This window comes from Neopelma chrysocephalum, unplaced genomic scaffold, assembly GCF_003984885.1.
Source record: "Neopelma chrysocephalum unplaced genomic scaffold, ASM398488v2 Primary Assembly neopelma1_44, whole genome shotgun sequence".
Classification (NCBI taxonomy): Eukaryota; Metazoa; Chordata; class Aves; order Passeriformes; family Pipridae; genus Neopelma; species Neopelma chrysocephalum.
In genome coordinates, this window is record NW_020897703.1 from 27,102,487 (window position 1) to 27,122,767 (window position 20,281).

General features: G+C 36.3%; 1 protein-coding gene across 1 annotated transcript in view; it reads right to left on the reverse strand.

Moving 5' to 3' along the window:
- Positions 1–20,281, reverse strand: part of DPP10 (dipeptidyl peptidase like 10) — a 262,870-nt gene that overhangs the window by 133,023 nt on the left and 109,566 nt on the right. Inside the window, exon 4 of the mRNA XM_027679085.1 lies at positions 386–480. Within this exon, the coding sequence (XP_027534886.1) occupies positions 386–480 (95 nt within the window). The remainder of the gene's footprint in view (positions 1–385; positions 481–20,281) is intronic.

A 20,281-nucleotide genomic window follows, 5' to 3' on the forward strand; every position in this document is an offset into this window, starting at 1 on the left:
AACAGTGAAAAACTCTCAACATTTGGAGTAGCATTCCCCCATTTTATGAAATCTCCTATTCTAATAGAGATCAGGTAGATTCATCAGTGCATAAACCAAGCATGAGCCTTCAAATGGCCTGAACAAAGCACAGACTACAACCAATAGAAAATCCTCCAACATCTTGGTTATTTATATGTAGGTTGAATAAAACAACAAATAACTTCACTCAGAAATTGTTCACTGAGACGGAAATGGATTATACTTTTCATTTATACACAATCTATTCCAGGTTATAAGCACATCTTCTGTACCTTCTACATATTGTATTTTCTCCCTCCTATGACAGGAAAAATCTTAGCAGACTTCCATTAAGAAAGAAATAAATAATATATATATTACTTACAAAAGTTGTATTTTCCAATAATAATGTAGTTGTATTTGTTTCTACATTCAATTCAACAACATGTCCATTCCTGTTTTTATACACCACTGCTGTATCTGCAACAACAAAGGCATAAACAGTTAGGAAACCCATTGAGTCTTTAATACATCTGTGGAGAAAAACAGCATGTTAAATTAATTAGAATGTCTTTATTACAATACACAAACAAGACAGAACTTTTGTCAGTTTGCTTCATGAGCTTCAAAAATACCAATTTATGCCCGGTAGCATGCTCATTCAAAAATATTACTTCATTTAAATGGAAACCTTTTCTGTGGCAAAAACATGTTCAGTGGGATAGGATTGTTCTGAACAAAGTGACATCCTGACCGTAAAGTTGATCTCACCTAGATATGACTGTCATTCTGACACCAAGATCCAAGCATATTCACTTTGAAAAGGGCCATATACCAAAGTAAAGTTTTGCAAAGCAAAAAAAGCTTTTGCTGGACATCATATTCACATGTCTCCTTAGAAGTGATTATGCTAACAAAACTTCTGCTCTTCTGTATTTCTGGGGGCTGGATTGAAAAAGTTATGACTATCTGAAGACAGTCCATATTCTGTGTGATTAGTGCTAGGCCACAGAATACCAGATTGTCACCTAAGCTGAATGTTGGCAAAGGAGGATTAAAGCTAAGTAGGTCCATTTGTAAAAAATTTAAAACATTGTGGGATGAACTGAAGCAATTTTTTCCTTCTACTACTCAGTTTTTCAATTTCTCATGATAAACATAACTTAATACTACTCAAGAATAAAAACAAAAAAAACCACCAAAATTAATTGTGACTCTTATGAAAAAGGCTTTGTATCTGTTCATATCAATACCTGCAAAATTACCAAAAAATACACAAATGCTATATAAGCCTTGATTTTCAAAAAAAAGGTTCCAAATTTCCCACTATTTCTAACAAGAGATTGAATAGATTGAGTGCTGATTCTTTTGTGTTATTTAAAATCCATGTGACAGATTTATATTTAATGAAATGATTTTATTATAATTATGTAGAAAGCATGAGGAAGGTTCTAAATTAAGCCTAAAGGAAACACAAAAGAACTTTACTAAACCTCAGTAATGTCTGAGAAATTCATTACAGATCTCTGAATTTTATGAAGTGGGAAGTAAACAAGACTGGAGAAAGAAGTTATGCTATCATAAAAAATATGCTTTGCTTTGCTTATTTGGAAAAATGTAGCTGTATTTTAATTGACTCCACAGAAACTGGAGATATACAGCACTAGTGAATGTCCTCTGGTATGTTCTGTAAAATTAATGAAGCCTCATTTGAAGAGCTTATTAAACTATTTTAGGACCATGGCTGGGAAGTGGGGTGGGATTGATGGAGTTTAGGACAGTATTATTAGAGCTGTTGTTTAGGAAGGCAAATTAGATTGTGAACTGTGGAATTAACAGCAACTTCTTTTAAAGAAAAGGGTTTCAAATATACATTTTGAATAAAAAGAAGTGGCACTTTGTATGAAGTTATTTGGTTTCAGGTTACTAATTACACATTATAGTTTTTGCAACTTCTTTTAGGAACCCTCACACCGAAAATATCCAATGATGTTGTACCACGGTGCTAAGAAGTATTATAGAAAAAATAGCTGTCAGGCCAGAGAGCTGTCTCCAGTTCTGATTAAACCACAATGTGAGAAATGGCACATATAACCCAGAGACACTGAACAGCTGTCAATGACTTGAACAGCCACATTCAAGCAGCGCTCTGAACAATGTATCTTTACTCCATAGGTGAGATTAATGTGCTACCCAAATCCAAACGAGTATCACAATGTTATCTACTTTTCTATGTGCCATTTGGCCAGCAGGATTTATAGCATCATGCCTCAGTAAATAATCCTACCAAAACCATTTCACTAAAATAAAGAACTTTCCCTTAAAATTCCTAACAGATAAAACACACAGTCCTAGGGCTCCTGCAAGTCCTGCACACCGTGCAAAACAGCATTTGGAATAGCAAATACTGTGAAGGACATAAATTAAAGCCTTTCTTCTCAAGTTAGAAGAAAATTTATTCAAACAACCAAGAAAACAGAGTCAGACTGGACACTAATTATATCTCTCTCTGAATTTGGGCTTTCATCTCTTTTGGATTCAGTAGTCAACTCCTGAAGTGCATAAATTAAATGAACGCTTGCAAAATGCATTGAGTTTCTCAAATAAAAGGTTATGTCAAAGTCCCATGCAAACATTGAGCATAAATACAGTCTTCAAAAGTAATCACAGTAATTAATATGGAATTCTCATCCCAACCAATAACTTGTCAGGCTGGATAATGTGATAGTTGATGGTCACACAACATAATGATGATATATCAAATGTAAATAAGAGCTATCCATGCAGGGTTTTTTTAAATGTTTGTTCCCTAGAGTCAAAAAGTCTGCAAAAGAAAACAATACCTAGTCCTTAGCATTATCCATTTGCACAGCTGATGAATTTGTTTTCTTTATTATCATAGTGTCTTAACCACAAAGAGGTTCAGGGATCCCTGACACTTCACAAAGCCATTCAAAGAAGTAGAGTCCTTACTTCAAAGAAATTCTCATTGAATTTGAAACAAAGAGTAGTATCATGTGAAAACCTCTTGGCTGGGCACAAATTGCAGCACTGAAGAGCCACATTATCAACCTAAGGACATCACTAGAATAGAAAGCCTTCTGCCTTGAGCAAAGGAGAATGTGGGGAAGCCTCTATAAAGAAGATGTGTTATCAAGTCACCAGCCCTCAATGATGTACACAAAAACAGTCTTTAAAACAACTGATTGAAAATTTCCTAATTGTAATAGTTCTCAAATTTCTGAAATGTTTGGAAACTCTAGAGCATTAGATGACTGCTAAATTCATTCTATTTTACTAAAAGTGAGGAAAGGCAACTAAGGGTCTGTACATTAGTTATTCTGACATCATCTTAAAAAAAAATGGCACAACAAATCCAGGATTCTTCCTACAAAAATAGTGGCTAGCAAAATAATTAATACTTGATAGCACTTTACAAACATAGACCTTGTTAAACAAATTTGGCAGTGTTGTATTTGCTAGAGGTGGCTATGCCTGGTCTTCTTCCAGGATATGATTTATGACATCTAAAGTTTACATTAAACAGAATTAATGGGAAACACATTAGGGGGATTAAAACCAGTATCACTAAAAAAAAAATAAAGAGGAAGATAGGGTACTCCTACCAAATGTTCTGTCTCACCTGGTTAACCATTAATTATTGTAGATGTAAGAACTGAAGAGCAGAGATAGAATAAAAAGCTTATGGGCTCACACAGATAAATACTATTCTACACGTTCTCCACTCAGTGTCACGGCAAAGAGTTGACACAATTCTCCAGCATAAGTGGATCTCAAGTCCTGGGGTGATCTTGCCTCTGCACACACCACTGGTGAAGTTGGCACTACTGTAAAATGTCCAGTTCCTGGAATGTACACTGCAGGAATGGGAAATGGGTAAAGAGGAAAGCTAAGGAATTGTCACTGTAATGCTGGATCAGAAGTCAAACACAGAAATGAAAGGTTGGGTGGGCTAAAATTGTTCAAAGACATCTAGGTCATATATACATATAAGTATATATAGTTAGGGAAAAGTTGATGACAGGTATGGAGGTTGTGATGTGCAGAAGAGCTCAGCAAAGGAGATGACAGAATAAGCCCTGGGACATTTTCCCTTTAAGATATGCTTTAGATTTTTATGCCAAGAATTAGTTCAGTCTAAATGTGGCAAAAAACATAAACGGATGAGTTTGGATGGCTGTTGCAATTTCTTCTGGCTTGGAATCTGCAGATTTAACTCAGTCTATTGATTTTCTCATTCCCTCCTGCAATGAATCTTTGGTAACGCAGGATTGTCTGCACAATATAACTCGTGTTTGTGGCTCTGGGCTAAGGTAATTTTAATAAAAAATCTCAGACCTTGGGGTTTTTTAGCTGCCTGCCTGTGGGATTAAGGGATGTTTGTTTTTCCTTCTGATGCATAATGTGTCTCCTTTTTGTGCCTCCAACTCCAGTTTCCTATAAACTATCACATATTGATCTCGGCAGCAGGTGGGATACTGGGTCTAGTTAGTGCTGCAGCCTCATTAAGATAATCTGTGTAGGTGTTATGATGCTCAAAGGTAGAGAATGCAAATTCCACAAATCTTGGAAGAGAAACTTTTCCCAGGCAGACAAAATGGACTACCACTGCAGACTGTGAAAGAGGTTGTCTAGTGGACACAGAGCTCTGCAGTCCAACTTGATGCTCAAAAGGTTCTCTACAACTTATTTGGCTTTCAAAAAGAACGCAACATTAAATAAAATATTACATGAAAACAAACTCTAAAACAAAATTCTGCAATTATCATAGTATAATAATTGTACCCGAGTCAGCAACATAAATATTACTTCCTCTTTACAGACTTAAATTAGCTGCAGAGCCAACAATGATTTATTTTATCATGGTGAGGCTAAATGTCCAAATTTTCATGCAACTTTATGTTTTTAAAAGTAAGTACTTTTCATCATGTGCTCTATCTCTAGGCAAAGAACATGCAACACGTTATGCTGAAATGATTAATCCATACAATTTAAATCTAAATTTGGATTTATATATGAATACCATAAATATAGCCCTCAGTGATGCAACTATTACATAAATATGGCATCATCACAATCTCAAGTGTTTTTTTTAAATGAAAGCAGCATTACCTATAAATAGCTTCATTAACACTATTGTTCCTGGTTTAGGTTCAACACTGGTAAAGGTTCTTCTCAAGAACAGGATATGTGTGGGCAGGAACTGCAGCTCTATACTGTGCCTGGCCTAATATATATTGTTCCATGGAATGTCAAAGTACAGGCAAATGATCATAAAATGCAAAGAAATCAACGCAAAACTTTTCATACTTGACAAGCAGCTTGATTGCCATCAATTTTGCAATATTTTCTTTACCTTCATTTATTGAATTTACCCTCATTTATTGGATTGACAACACCCTACCATGTCCTAAATGCTACAGAATTCTTTTGCAGCACTCACAGTTCCACATGGCATCATAAATGTTCTAATTATCCAAACCAATCCAGGCTGTTTTAAATTCTAATGAAAAACCACGTATTGTTTAGGGGGAAATGGACTAACTTCCATCCTTAAATACATCACCATCTCTGCAAATCAAGCCCTGAATTGTTCTAGTGTAAGAATTTGGCCCGGGGTCTACATGGCCTTTAATGATTTAGCTTTCTGAAAGCACAACACTGAATGATGGTGGTTTATTTGATGAGTATAAACTCTGATTCCATGTCACTGAAATTAAGCAACTCATCCTGTTATTTAAATTACACAGACTGGGTTGAATGGACAAGCTACCACATACTTTCAAGTCTCTTGATTTTTAGTATGGTGTTCTATTCACTTTCACATCAATATTGCTACAACTTTTATTGGTTGGAAGTTTTCTTCTTTTATTGGTGGTACCTCCATTTTAGCCATGCAAGAGTTGTGTTTCTACCAGTGGATTTATTATTGAATATTATTCTATTCTATTCACAGAGGTTTTAAGCTGTGATTTTTGACCTGTGAATACACAGTGTGTTTTTTCTTTAGCCTCTAATAGTTGTCATAACAATCCAAGCTTATTATAAAACTAAAAGCTGCCTAGCCTGTAAATCTATGTTGCCACCATGTTCACTGAGATTAACTTGAATAATCACTGCAGCTGCTACTACTGACAAGGAGCAACAGAATCAATAGCACTCCTTTGGGTATAAAAAACCTAATTTTTACTAAATGCACTGTACTGTTAATGTAAATTCTGTTTGCCAAACAAAAGCACTTTGGCAGAATATTTGCAAGATTTGTATTATTTGTTGATTACAATGTTTATTTCATGGTAACTCCTGAGATAAACTTGTGTGGATCTATCAATTTCAATGGAGACATGGCAAGTCCAGCTTGCTAGGACCTGGCTCAATAGTGGTTTAGAATTTACTAATATATATATTGAATAGTTTGAAGAAAAAAATGACTTGTAAAGAAGGTACATAGAGCACAGACAGCAAATTGCTGGCTAATTTGTACATAGCACTGTAAATCTCAGCCTAAGTCAGCTGTCCAAAGGAGCATCAGTACTTAGGATGTTTTGTGCGTAGAAACCATCAGATATTGAGGCAATTTATCTAAAAGTCTTGAGAACATAAGTAGCATCTAAAAAGTGAAGAGAAGGAAATACATTCAGGCAATGCTGAAAATCTGTTCCATAATATCTAGAATAAGGAGGCCTCAGGGTAGTCTGAAATTGCTGACAGTGTTAACCTGAAGATCGCTAATGCTAGTTTTCCCACTGAAAATATTTACTAAGTTTTGGTTTGTTTAAATAAAACTCTTCTTTGCAGCACAAACAGCAGCATTAGCAAGTCACAGGCCTACTCTTCCTTACATTTTGTGGTTTTTTTTAAATACAAACATATAAGAAGGTTGATACCTTGCCGTCAACACATATGTCAATCAGACTTTGCTGTACACAGTATTATTAGAACTGCAGATGGCATTTCATCAAATTGATTACAGAAAATGTCATGCTAATTAGAGAATGCTTTATGATTTAATAAACAGGAGGTGCTAGACAAATCTTTGTCTAATTAAGTATCTACTAATTAAATAAAATAGTCATTTAAAAAAATATTACAGATACAGACCAAATGTCAATATGCCAGATAAGTCACGTGTCAGCTGAGTAAGATTTCCACTGCTTTTCTAAAAATTTAGGCTGTTAGTAGTGTTTTCAAGAAAACATTTATTCTGCACTGGTGTGCAGTAATGTAATGTCCTCTTATAATGTACTCTTCCAGACAATCTTTTATTATATAGAAGATGCCCTATTCCAAATGGCTTACAAAGATGTACACACAGGTAATTCCTATACTTTCTGATTTCTACAGGTCTTCTACTTCTTTTTTTTCATCTATGCCCAACAAAAACTAACCAAAAACCAGATGGAGATCTTATGGTGCAATACCTACAAAAGTGGAAACAGCAGAGTCACAGTAACATCCTGATAGGCACAAGCAAATTAGCTCTGCTCTTCCTACCTCCTTCAACTCCAGAATTAAGTGACCAGGCATGGACTGACCTGGAAAATTCAAATCTCCATCCATACTCAGTGTATCTTCCTCTTTTCATAATCTGGTCATTGGATTTCATACCAAGTCATGCTCAACACATGCCAATTTTCAGTGGTCCTGATTGCTTTAGTACATCAATGTATGAAAATCTTCAACTCTTCTCAACAGCCACTATTCATTTATTAAACCACAGGTTTCTTTCCTGTCATGCAATTTCACAGGATTGTGCCTCAGTATTACACTATCCCCATGCCAGCACTTCAGACAGGACAGAGGAAGCAGGCAGCTCTTGAATATTAAAAACTCCACTGGGGATTGATTTACAAGAAAAAAAACCAACAGAACAACAGTGAAATATATACTGCAGTCAAACCCAGCCCTCTGGAGTCTGAACTGAACCAGATGAGGAAACATTCACTGAGAGCTGTGGGAGACAATAAGGACAGCAACCAGCAGCCACAGGTAGTAATGTTTGTGCCAAGATCAGCTGAAAGAACATGACTGTCTGCTGCCTAAGTAAGTCACTTCTATCTATATATGTTGGAAAGATGTAAACACGTGGGAAGGTGCTGAATTCCTTCACAAACACAGCAAAGACAGAGCCAGATAGATTGAAATCCCTGTAATCACAGAGAATGCAGCTGAATTAATTTCCAGTGACTGTACTTGGGCTCTACCCAGACATGCTGTGGAATCCAGATGCACTGTCAGCTTAGTTTTCACAGCAAAACTAAACCCTCACACCTAGATTTGTGAAAGATACATTTTTATTCTATGTACTGCCATGATAATAGTGCTCTAATTTAGAAATTTCCAAGTTTTTCCTACAAGTTCCTACAAGTTTAACAGTTCATTAACTGGTAACTTAAATAGTAATCATTTGAAGTCTTTGGTCCTGCCATCCATGGCAGAAAGCAGAAACAGCTTGCTGGAGCTATTTCCTCCCTAGTCTTCCTAGATGGAGAAATTTCCATGCAGTTCTCTTCTATTCCCCTGGGACTCTGCTTGGGAGTGAGCACAGCACGTTTACAGAGATTTGCTCACTCAAGGCTTCCCAAATCCAGGCTGCCCCACCAGGGTCTGTCTCATTTTCTGTGTTTCAAAAGCACATTTAGAATAGCACAGCTACAGCTGAGCTCAAGCTTTCTGAAATCATCAATATACCATGTGACAGCAAGAAGTTAACTTGACATCATTTAAGGAGCTGTCTACAACTACAAAAAGTTGAAAGGAAACACAAGTTGTACCATAATTATTCTCCTATCAGAAGAAATAAGTCTCCCTCACTTTTAGAACACAACAGGACAAATCATTAGAAAGTAAATGAACAAAAATAAATGAAAATGCAAAGATCTAAGTGTGAACTAGCATGAATGGAAGGCAGTTATCTAACCCACAGTGCAATGAATTGATGGACTAAAGCACAAATTGTGACTGTTTCCGCCGTTCCTCCATTCACTTTCCCCATCCCACTTTTTGTAATGCAGAAATCCCCATCTGTATTTCTGTCATTACTTGGAGGAAATAGTTAGGGATATTCATTTCCTCCCCTAGAGCAAATCACTAAATATGATTTCATTGTGTTAAAAGCTAGAATAACAGACTTCAGTCTATTACTCCATTCTAATTTGATTGAAATTCAATTAACAGTAAATCAGCACCAAAATAAAGGGAGAGGAAAGGACTGTATGCATGGTGGACAGAGGGACTTCCTTATAGACTACATCGCTGTAGTAAGGTCCAGCAGGTTATTACTCCTGAATACCTTCAGGTACCTACATTTTTATTTAGTTATTCTCTCTATTAAAAAAAAAAATAAAAAAGAAAAAAGAAAAATGAAAAACGAAAAAAGAAAAAAGAAAAAAGAAAAAAGAAAAAAGGGAAGAGAGAGAGGTATCAAATTAGAAAACATTTATAAAGTGCTAAAAAATTTAAAGATGAAGAGTAGTAAAAGTCATACCAACATTCTGTTTTCCTCAGCCCACACTGCACGGTTGTGGTGAAACATCAGACACTGTCATTTTGCCAGTTGAGAACATTCCACCTTTTCCAAAATTTCTGATAAAACTCCTCAGCTTTCCCAACTACACAGAAATGCTTTTGCTCTCTTGCATTGCACCAAGGACCATTACTGAGCCAGCTTGGCAATGGACTCAGACAGCTGTTGCCCAAATAACGTACATGTCCCTGGACTACTGAGGAAAATTAGGGAACAAATTCTCAGTCTCAGTCACACATGCTATTCCAGCCTCTTTGGGGATAATACCTCAATAGAGCAGCACTTCCCTGGCAGTCTTGGGAGTTGACCTTTCTGCTGAGACAAGCCAGATGGAACACGGACAACTCTGCTTTGGAGTAGGCAGCATGGCCCAGGCTGGATTTCACACAGATTACTGAATTGGCAAGGCTACACTTCAGAGAAGATAGTGATTTCAGTGAAGGAAGATTTATATGCTTCTCTACTCCTATATAATTACAATTCTCAAATAAAACTGAGTATGTCTACTTGTGATAGGAATGTGAACTTCTTATGCCTTTCAAACACTCCCGAGAGCTCACCATCATTCCTATTTCTGCAGTGCTCTGGATGCGACTGACGGATCATGGACAAGCAGAACAAGTGAGAAAATTAAAATTCGGTGGCTATGTGCATATCACAGTAAAAGACCAGTCTGTGGCTGCAGTTTTCTCACCCCCTTTTGTCCACATGAAGGCATCTCAGCAAGATGACTCAGACAGAGCTAATGGCTCAGTACCTGCTGAGGCTGTCCTTAACAAGCTGTATGATGCAGCTCTTAAGAGTCTGGCACTCCTAGCAGAGCATGTCCAAGGCAAACAAGGTCATGGAGTGGGATTTCCAGGTGAACACTGATGATGCTTTCCAGGTAATTTCTCTAGTACACGGAAATTGTGCTAAATTCAGTACAGGCTCTAGTAAACTGCACCTTGAAGAAATTAAAATCAAAATAGAGCATACAGAGTACCTGATTAAGCAATGTAATACCTAAACCCTAATTTAGAGCAAGGATAGCCTAGAGTCAGATTACTTGCTACTGAACTTGCTACTTGCCCGTGAAAGGTGAAATAAATATATGCATACTACCAAATTAGTTTTACCCAGATCTTACCATATGTTTCATGCAGAATGGTGGTAACATCTGCCAATCTTAACTCTCCAACTTCAGCCAATGAAATCAGAGAACAATATATTAAGCCCCAAAAGAAAATATCTATATTGATCACATTAAATAGCAATTTCCAGAGCATGATAGTGGCAAGCAACATTCACATTTTCCTTACTTTTTAATGACTATTCAATTCTTCAGAATAAGCTTTTTACAGTACTGAAATCTGCAATTACCAAATTTACCATGCCCAGCACTGCTATAATAAGACTGAATCCCACCTCCCCCAAAGTATTCTTTGGCAATTACGAAAGCAAACTCCTCTGTAATGAACAGTTTGACTGGCTTGAACCCTGACCCATAGTCAGAACAGGCCACGAATAACCTAAGAATTAAAATAATGTTGATTATTTGGAGTGCGTTATAATATTCAGAGTATTTAATTCTGCCTACCACCTTTTCCATGACTCATACAACACAGAGTGCATCCCCATTCACAAATGGCAATGAATCCTCAGTCCTCATCAAAACCAGAAAATTATTCAAAAAAAAATTATTTACTAATACAAAAAAAACCAATAATAAAAAATAGAGATGGTTCTTTACGTACACACAGTCTCTTCCCTGAGGCTCAGCCCATGTGGATGCAAGCCTCTTCCAGTGTCACGAATACATTGTCACTTGGTGCAAACACTTGTCAAGAGAGCTGCTCTTCTGACTAGCAGTGAACAAGGTATCTCCACAGCTCAAAGTCTGAGCCTCTACCTCCAGAAATAGTTATGTCATCATCAGCTGGATGGTGATAATGAACAGCACAGCAGATGTGGAACATGCAGGAGACAGGATTTCTAATTACCTGTGAAAATCAATCCCCTTTATTTTTTGCTACTTTGTGTGTAGGTCTGAGAGTATCTGCCAAATACTGACTAGCAAAAGGTAAAAGTTTGTGATCTTAGATATGTAGTTCAAATGGACTCTGAAACTCTGACTTATAGAAAGCAATGACATATTTCACAGCTATCAATTTGCTGTCACTGAAAATAAAATTAAACTTCAAAATATGAAGCTGAATAACAACTAAATTATCTTTGTGCAATAGAAAGGCTTCTCATTTTAATACATATTCATCATTACGGCAGTCAGTACAATAAATTCAGCAAACCACTAGTGCATTTACTCTCAACCCTTTTCAGGGGCTTCACGTGCTTCAATTTCATTGCACTGAATCCAGAAACTTGGCTAGAATTTAGATATTTTGTTAAAAATTTGATTTTACTGGAGTTAACACGAGTTTTGCTTCACAGTGCAGTGGGCCCACAAACTAGCAGGTGCAACCAAACACCACAGAACCACAGAATTGACAGGAATAGTTTTTATTTTATTTTATACTACCAAAGGATAAACAAAATATTTTAAGTTATTATAAAAATAAACAAAGGTAGGCAATTTTCTCTTCACAATTATTTAACCTGCTTTTTCCAAATCATTCTGATTTATGAGGAAAACATGTTGATTAAATGAAGATCATTAGCTCTTGAGAATTATGTAACCAGTAACATATAAATCACACCAAGGCACTGTTTTGTGATTTTATTTGAACCTTTTTATGAATTTTAAATACCAGCCTGTAATAAATTTATTTTATAAATCATCTGCACTTTGAATAGAAATTACAAATTCAAAATCACATGTGCCATTAAGAATTTTTGCCCAGAATTATTAAATCCTGCATATCTAAATTCAGCTTATGAAATGAAAGCACTTAAGAGGACTTGTTTTCATATGTATTGATTACCTACCATACTACTGGAGTTCTTGGATAATTAGAAAATTAAATGGTGATTTTCTAGCTATCTAATCAATATAGTTATAGAAGCACAGACTTGGCACCACCATGTGAAAACACTGGCAGAATTTCCTTTGGTATTCATTTGGATTGGATATCATTGTTATTCTGCACATGCAATTCCACTGGTCTGCTGAAGCGTGGGGAATTGGACAGGCAGTGCCAGTAACTGTGTAGGATCACCAGGACAGTGCTTATCCTGACCCAACAGGTCCTGCCCGTCATGGCACACTCAGTGCAAGCTCCATAAGAGCAGGGAGCAGGTCTGAAGGATGAAATGACCCAGGAAACAGTCTTATCCTCAGGATGCAAACAGACAAAGAACTCAGGTGTAAGTTCAAACTCATACAAACAAGCCTTCTGATCCAAACAGATCAACTAAAGCCCATCATATTGGCCTGGAAAGGGTTCTGATTGTATTTGGGCACACTTGCCAGAAGATTTTATTTGGCTCAAAGATGAAGTCTTAGTTCCAAAGGAAAAGAGACACAAGCAATTAAGTTTCTATCTTAACATTACCATCACATGCTTCACTTTACTTCTTACAAAATTACAAAGGTGACATGTTAGTTAGGAACATTTTGTGCAGCTTATCTCGACAATTAATTTAAAATAAAATGTAGCTGAATGGGAATATTACAAGAAGAAGAATTATGAAGAAAAGGTTGAACAATGGCATTCTTGGCAAGCCAACAACTGTTCTTTAACAGCACGAACATTTAGTGGTAATTTGACAACATTACTGGCAAAAGGAGGAGCTCAGATCTACTCCAGGTGTGATGTGCAAGTGAAACAATGGAACTTTTCTGCATAGTTTAGTCATACATTAGTTTCAAAGATGAAATATTTAAATATTGTTTCCAAATTTATCCCAAATATTATCCCAGGGGATTACACCTCTTATATGCTTCTGATCAGATAATTCAAGTAATTCAGCTTTTATTATCCATTTGAATTATGCTCCCCTTTCAGATTGTTATTATGAGTTTCTCGTTTCCCCTAAGTAGAAGTGTCATTTTTTCATTGAAATGCTAATTACATTAGTAAATCCATACTTGCTCAATAACTGCTTTAGATACATATAAAATATTCTGTTAAAAGCTCAACACACCTGTCTGGAAATTTTTTATTTTTGCACCCAAAAAAATGAAAACAGCTGGAAGGATTGAATAAACTATAGTGCCAAAGATGAAAAATATATACCCAGTGCTCATACTGTGTAATTATTAAAATAAATGGATCTAGAAAAAGCACTGTTATGTCATGAGGAAACTCTGAACAGAAATGTCTTTGCTTTTTCTCCTCTAATCCATTACGAAGGACTTAATTACATGGCATGCAAGAAGGGCTCATCCACAAATGTTAGCAGGAACAAAATTTGTTTTGGTGTAACTGTGCCTTTGGCAGAACATCCATATTTTCAAACCTAAACATTTTGCTTAGGAAGAATGTTAAATACCTTGCTAAATGAGAGATCTTAAATTTGTTTACACTTATTCACTTTTATCATCTTTATTAAACACTTTCCTGATGGTGAATTTGTTGAACAGATTTTGTTTTGCTATTTTCATTTTCTGTGCCAATAAGAAAATACTTTCATGCACCAAAATGAAACATAGACAGAAATTCTCCCATATTTCCCAAATGTAGATCACTTTTAGTAGTTCTAAACATGAACTTATTCTAGTTTACAGATTTGAATTGAAGTCACTGCAGGGGAGCCACTTAGCAGTTCCACATCCTCATATGGAGTACATGAAGTTGATTTTGTCTTCTACATTGTATATTCCACTCTATAAAGGCTGGACAGTCAGAACTGATGTAAACAGAATAGAATGCATTCATTATATGCAGTAGATTCAGAGATCTCAAGGTAAAAGGGACCATAATGACCTTCTATCTTGAATTCTTTCAGAGCCCAAATTACAGGATTTTGACCTGGAATTCTGGCACCAGGCCTGTAATTTCCTGTTGGGTTTTCCTTCATAAAGAGCATGCAGGCTTGCTTCAAACACTTTAGTGCAGAATCCACAGTATCTCTTGATACTATAATATGGGCTGACAAAGGAGAAAAACGAATCCTACCATGATGTCATGAACACATTACCAAAAGAAAGATCTTTCACTCTAATAATGCTTGGGGAGAATTAGCAATAAGAGAAATCCATTTTATTTTACAGTGTAATATGAAACACACTAAGACAATGCCAGAAATTGGAGCCTGTTCTGCCCTGCCCTATGGAGTGCCCCACTTCAGCTGCCTGAATCCAGTTTGTGTCACTGAAAAAATTCACTATTAGGGTAAAAAACTCGATGATATTCAAACTTACCCAGCACACAGCAAACAGCAAACATAGCTGTGGGGACTGTTGCTTCAGCACTTTGTCACTGAAGGTCACAGCACAACTCCTCAACTCTCTCCCCTCACGCATTACAAGAAACAGCCTCAAATGTTGCCCTTTGATTTTTACAGCTTTGCAAAGAGGAAACATATTTCTGTTATATATCACACACATGAAGAAGCACAGGACATATACTTTCCAAAAGAGTAGAGAGTTTGGAGAAATACAGTTAAAAAACCTATGGAATCAGGTTTTCCTTAAAAATCCCTACCCAGCAGTGACAACAGAGACTTACATGCTCAGCTGGTGCTGCTCAGCTGGTGCTGCCCAGCTCAGAGCCATGGGATGGTTTTGGATTCAGAAGGGCCAGTAACTTGGGATTCAGCCAACAGGGCTGTGCCCACCTGTATGGATGGGCTGTGTCTCACAGCACAGTCAGGAGGCTACAAGGGACAGCATAAAAACAGTAACTGCCACCAAAAGAGAGGAATGTTAAAAAATAAAAAATGCCTGATGCTTCCTTATTACATCATTTCTCCCATCAAAACTGCCTACAGGGACACTGTAGAAGCTTCCTCCACCACTGCTGGTCAGGCTTCAAGAATATTATGCATTCTATATTAAAACAATTTCATTGCACTTTTTAAACTGGGACCGTGCCAAAAGCACAGACATGCACAATACCAAAACCAGGTTTTCATAACATATTGGAATTTGTTTGGTGTTTTTTTTATGTAGAGAGGGAAAAAAAAGGCAACATAAGTGGTAAATTTGCATCCCATTTCTCAACAGCCTCTTTTAGCCCCTCACAATTTTCAGTACCTTTTAGCAAGAATCCATTTAGTGACAGTACTTAAATTTACAGAGCTAAACCTATTTTGAATACTTAGAGATGGTTCATTTTGAGTCTGAAAACGTATTTTGTATTGGGCCACTGGAAGTCACAGGTTATGTGATGCAATTATGTATGAGAAGATCAACTACTCAATTTCTATTACATAATTTAATTAAGATACACATGTAAATTTCTATACCACATACAAACTCACATATATTCCATCTGCACAGAGCACAAACATTCCTTTTTCTACTTGAGCATTCTCCTTAAATATGAAACCCAATTAGCAGTGACATCATTACTGTTACTGTAACTCTTATTTTCAGCTTAAACAAGACAAAAAAACCCATTGGATCAACTTTAAAGGCACAGCCCTGAACTGGAAAGAGAGGTATTCCACTTTCTTTCTCCAAGAAAAGAACCCATAAATAGAGTTTCCTAGGAAAGATACCACTTCCTAGGAAGAAAATAGCTACTACATCTGAGGATGGATGTCTTGTTTTAAGCAGATGCCTGATTTGGGCCAAGAACCCTTGGCCTGATACCAATGACTAAGAAAGACTTTTCACATTTCTTACTCAGCAGCAGGGCAGAGGAAGAAAGCTTCCAAGCGCCCTGGAGTGAAATATCAGCACTTTGATTCTGTGCTCAGTGACTAGGACATGCTTGGCATACTTGGTTTTGGGAAATGAGAAAAGAAAAAAAAAAAGAAAAAAAAGTAAAAAAAAAGTAGCTAGCTCTTGGCAGGAGCAGGTTACTTATTCCCTACAGCAAGGGAAGCAGCTGGGAGAAAACTGTAACTTTCAAAATATTTGAAACTCATCACGGACAAAGTTTGGCACAGCTTGGATGTGGCACTTACTGCAGGATTAATCACTGTTCTTCCTATCTGTAAGAGAAATATTGGGAGTATACAACAAATAATGCTAATAAGCAGTAATTACAGTTTCATTACCTGTGAAACTAAATAACTAAAATAACTAAAAAATTGTTAAAAACAATTTTTTTTAGCTATGAAAAGACAAAAAGCAATCACTCATGCCTTTGCAGTCTTATAGCCAATTAAGCACTCTTCTTGTGGAACATCACCAGGCAGTGGAAAAAAACAATGTAGTAAACACCATGCATTTCATTTTTTTTCTAACATGCTAGCTTTTTAAGACAATAGGCCTTTGAAGTTTTTCAGCACAAAGTTATTTCCAAATACTGGGTTTCTATGTGCTACTTTTAATTAGTATCTGAGATTCTCTTGCATTTATTTTTCACTTGTAAAATAGGTGGCTGGTTGTACATACACCTGAGGGGGGATAAACAGTACAATGCTAGGACGTCCTAGCACAGTAAAATGCCACAGTGATGTGGCATCTCACTCTATACAACATTTTTATTGTGCATTTCATCAGACAATTTACATATACCATTATAAATGCAATGAAAAAGTCCTACAAATAATTACCAAACTGTAAATATTAGCTACATTGTGTAGATTGTAGACCACATCAGGATTTCTTATATCCTTGTAAAAGAGGTCATACAATACTCAGCCTTGTTAAGAGTATACTCATTCTTCTACTATCTGATAAGGGAGTGTCCATACAATTAACTATTCAGTATGTCCAATTAACATCAATCACATCATGTAATAATGTAAATATTTATTACATACCAAGCAAATAGTATCAATTCCACAATTTCATACACAGCTTATTTAAAAAAAAAATACAGTTCACATAACATAAACGTGAAGCAAAGTCTCCTTGTGTCCCGGAAGGGGGTTCGTATGTCAGACAAGATCTGAACCTGCTCACCTGGCACAGCACCAGCCACTTAATCTGGACCATGAATTCAGATAGATTTACTTGTGTACAAGAGATGCCAACCATACTAATATATAAATAATCAATATAATTGACAACATGTTTCCAAAAGTGCAAAACTAGTGATTTTTTTCATTTAAATAGGATTTTCTTTCTTAATTATGCTTAATGATTTTTTTTTTAAATGTCAAATGAAACATTTTAATAATATGTGGGTTTAGAGGAAATATTAAAAGATTTTAAAGCCTAATATATTGAAACAACTTCTGATTGATAAGTCATGGAAGCAAAACCCTGAGAGCAAACCCTAACACTGACAAGGGCAGTGGTTTCTTACAGTGGATACTTACACTGTATCACATCCAGAATATTTTGCCTGTCACCCAGAGCAATTTCAGCTGTAAAAGCATCCTGCTTAGCATCCTTGAGATAGAAAAAAAAATTGGGCAGCTTGAGTACAGAAACAGCACATAGTACTTTATTCCAGGATTGCTCATGGTGCCATTGGCAATGACGGAAACACACTCTGGTGTCTTCATTAGACGGCAGTAAAAATTATGGTGGCTAGGAGAATTAAAACAAGTCGTATTTTTCATTTGGACAGCAAATAAGATGGACAGTATTTCTAGTTCAGTTATTATGATAGGTTTATTTATGCCTCTGCATCCTTACATTGGTAATAAATTGTAATAAAGACTGAACTGATTTATGCAAAATACTTGATAGCAGGCTCAGATAGCCAGCTGAGGGAGTCATTCTTGCCCAGGAAAGAGACACTAGAAGAGGGATTCTGCTGTATTTCATGGCAGAAATTGTTGTCAGGTCTAGAATAATGCACAGGAAAAGATTTTTCTAGTTTTCCTTCTGCAGACAGTTTTGCTGTAAGAGATGCCCTTTCAAATAGCCACAGGTTGCATCTAACCCTTGGAGGGCTTCTTTTTTATTATTCTTCTTTTGTTCTTTTCTCACCAGGTTTGATTCTATTCACATCCACCTTTTTTCCAGCTAAACTGAAGGCTGGAAACCAAATGGGTAACAACATTTTACAGAGTCTATTACCTGACTCATACAGTCAGACACCAGAAACAACGACACTGAAGACAAAAGGGACTGTTAAAGTCACCAAGCCTGACCTCTTAAACATCATATTGATAAACTAAACTATCAAAAAGCCAGAAATTATTCTAAAAATGGAGAAAAAAGTAAGAAGACATATATATGGAAAATAGAGCTTAACTTAGAGGAACATGTTTAAAAGTAATAAAAGGTATACATGAGTCTATACCCCAGTACCTCATTAATACTATGAATGTATTTGTAGAGTACTTTTTTTTAAAAGAAGATCATATAAACTTATTAAATATCAGACAAGAACTGATAAATAAAATTTTTTATCAGAGTTTTCCAGATTTGGTAGTAAAGGAAGAATCTGAGTTCTTCATTTCTCTCTAGAGCCTACAGCTGGAAGGACATGAATTACAATCAAATGAAAAAAATCCACCACATACAAACAAACAAACCAACAAACAAACAAAACCCTAAAACCAAACCCCAGTTGTCAGGTATTTCTCATTTGAGTAAAGAATCAGTAGCTGTCATCAGTCATGTTATACAATCATAAACTAGAAAAAGAAAAGGAGATGCCCTTACAGTGAAGGACACTCACTGCACAACATGCAATTCCAAATGTGCTTCATCTTTGTGGGAAGCATCTTCTACAGGAAGCAACAGATAAACTCTCTTATTTATTTGCAGACCAGAAAAGATGTGGGGTCTATGCTGCAAAACATAATTAGCACTGCTTGTGATAAAACCAGGATGGACATTTACAATCTAGATAAAAAAAATAAAAATATTGGTATTTACTTGCTACACACAACAGGGCAAAATTCTTGTGTGTATTTCATTGTAAAGTTCACCACTGATTTCCTTAAATAAATCTTTCCCCCTCACATGAAGCAACACTAAGAAACACTATTCCTCTCATTATGGAAGACATTAGAGATTATTTCAGTTCACCAATTGGTGATTCCTGTAACACAGAGAGACACAGAAATCCAAAATATTTCCATAAAATGTAACACTTATATTTTGCATTCAGTCAATATTAAGAGTTATAGCTATTCATGAAGGATCCATGCAGGTAATGTTTTGAGTCTTACAGGAAATTCATGGACAGCAAGTAAAAAGCACAGAAGTAAAAAGTCAGTTCAGTCAATTTCAAAAGCAAACACATACTTACAGGCAAACATTTCACAGTCTTCAAACCTGTAGGAGACAAAATGAGCTGACAAACCTTTCCTTCCTCATACTGCTATTTTTCAATAGATGGGAAAGATATCTGAGTGGCTCCCCTGGACATTCATCAGGAGTGATCCTGGAACAGATCTCAGCAAACCTTCAACAAAGACGAAGGTGTTGGAGTCTGCATGTAAAATCAAGGACTTGCTCATAAGCCCATTACAGTGGGCGGTTGCACAAGGACAGCAGTTGCATGTGGAGAATAAATAAACAAGGGGGAGCAGTGATGTTTTCCCTTCAATCATAAAAGAGTCACTTTGATAGAATTACGGGGGCAAGTGACAGGAAGGGAAGGATGGTGCCTTTCTGTGCTAGAAAATGAAAGTGTAGATTTCCTGCAGAAGCAACGGCACATCAATGGTGTGACTTTCATCACTGGCTTTGTGTGTTCTTGCAAGGACTTTAACCTCATTATATTCTACGTGCAGCACTTTATATAGTGTTACATGTAATATCTCCATTGT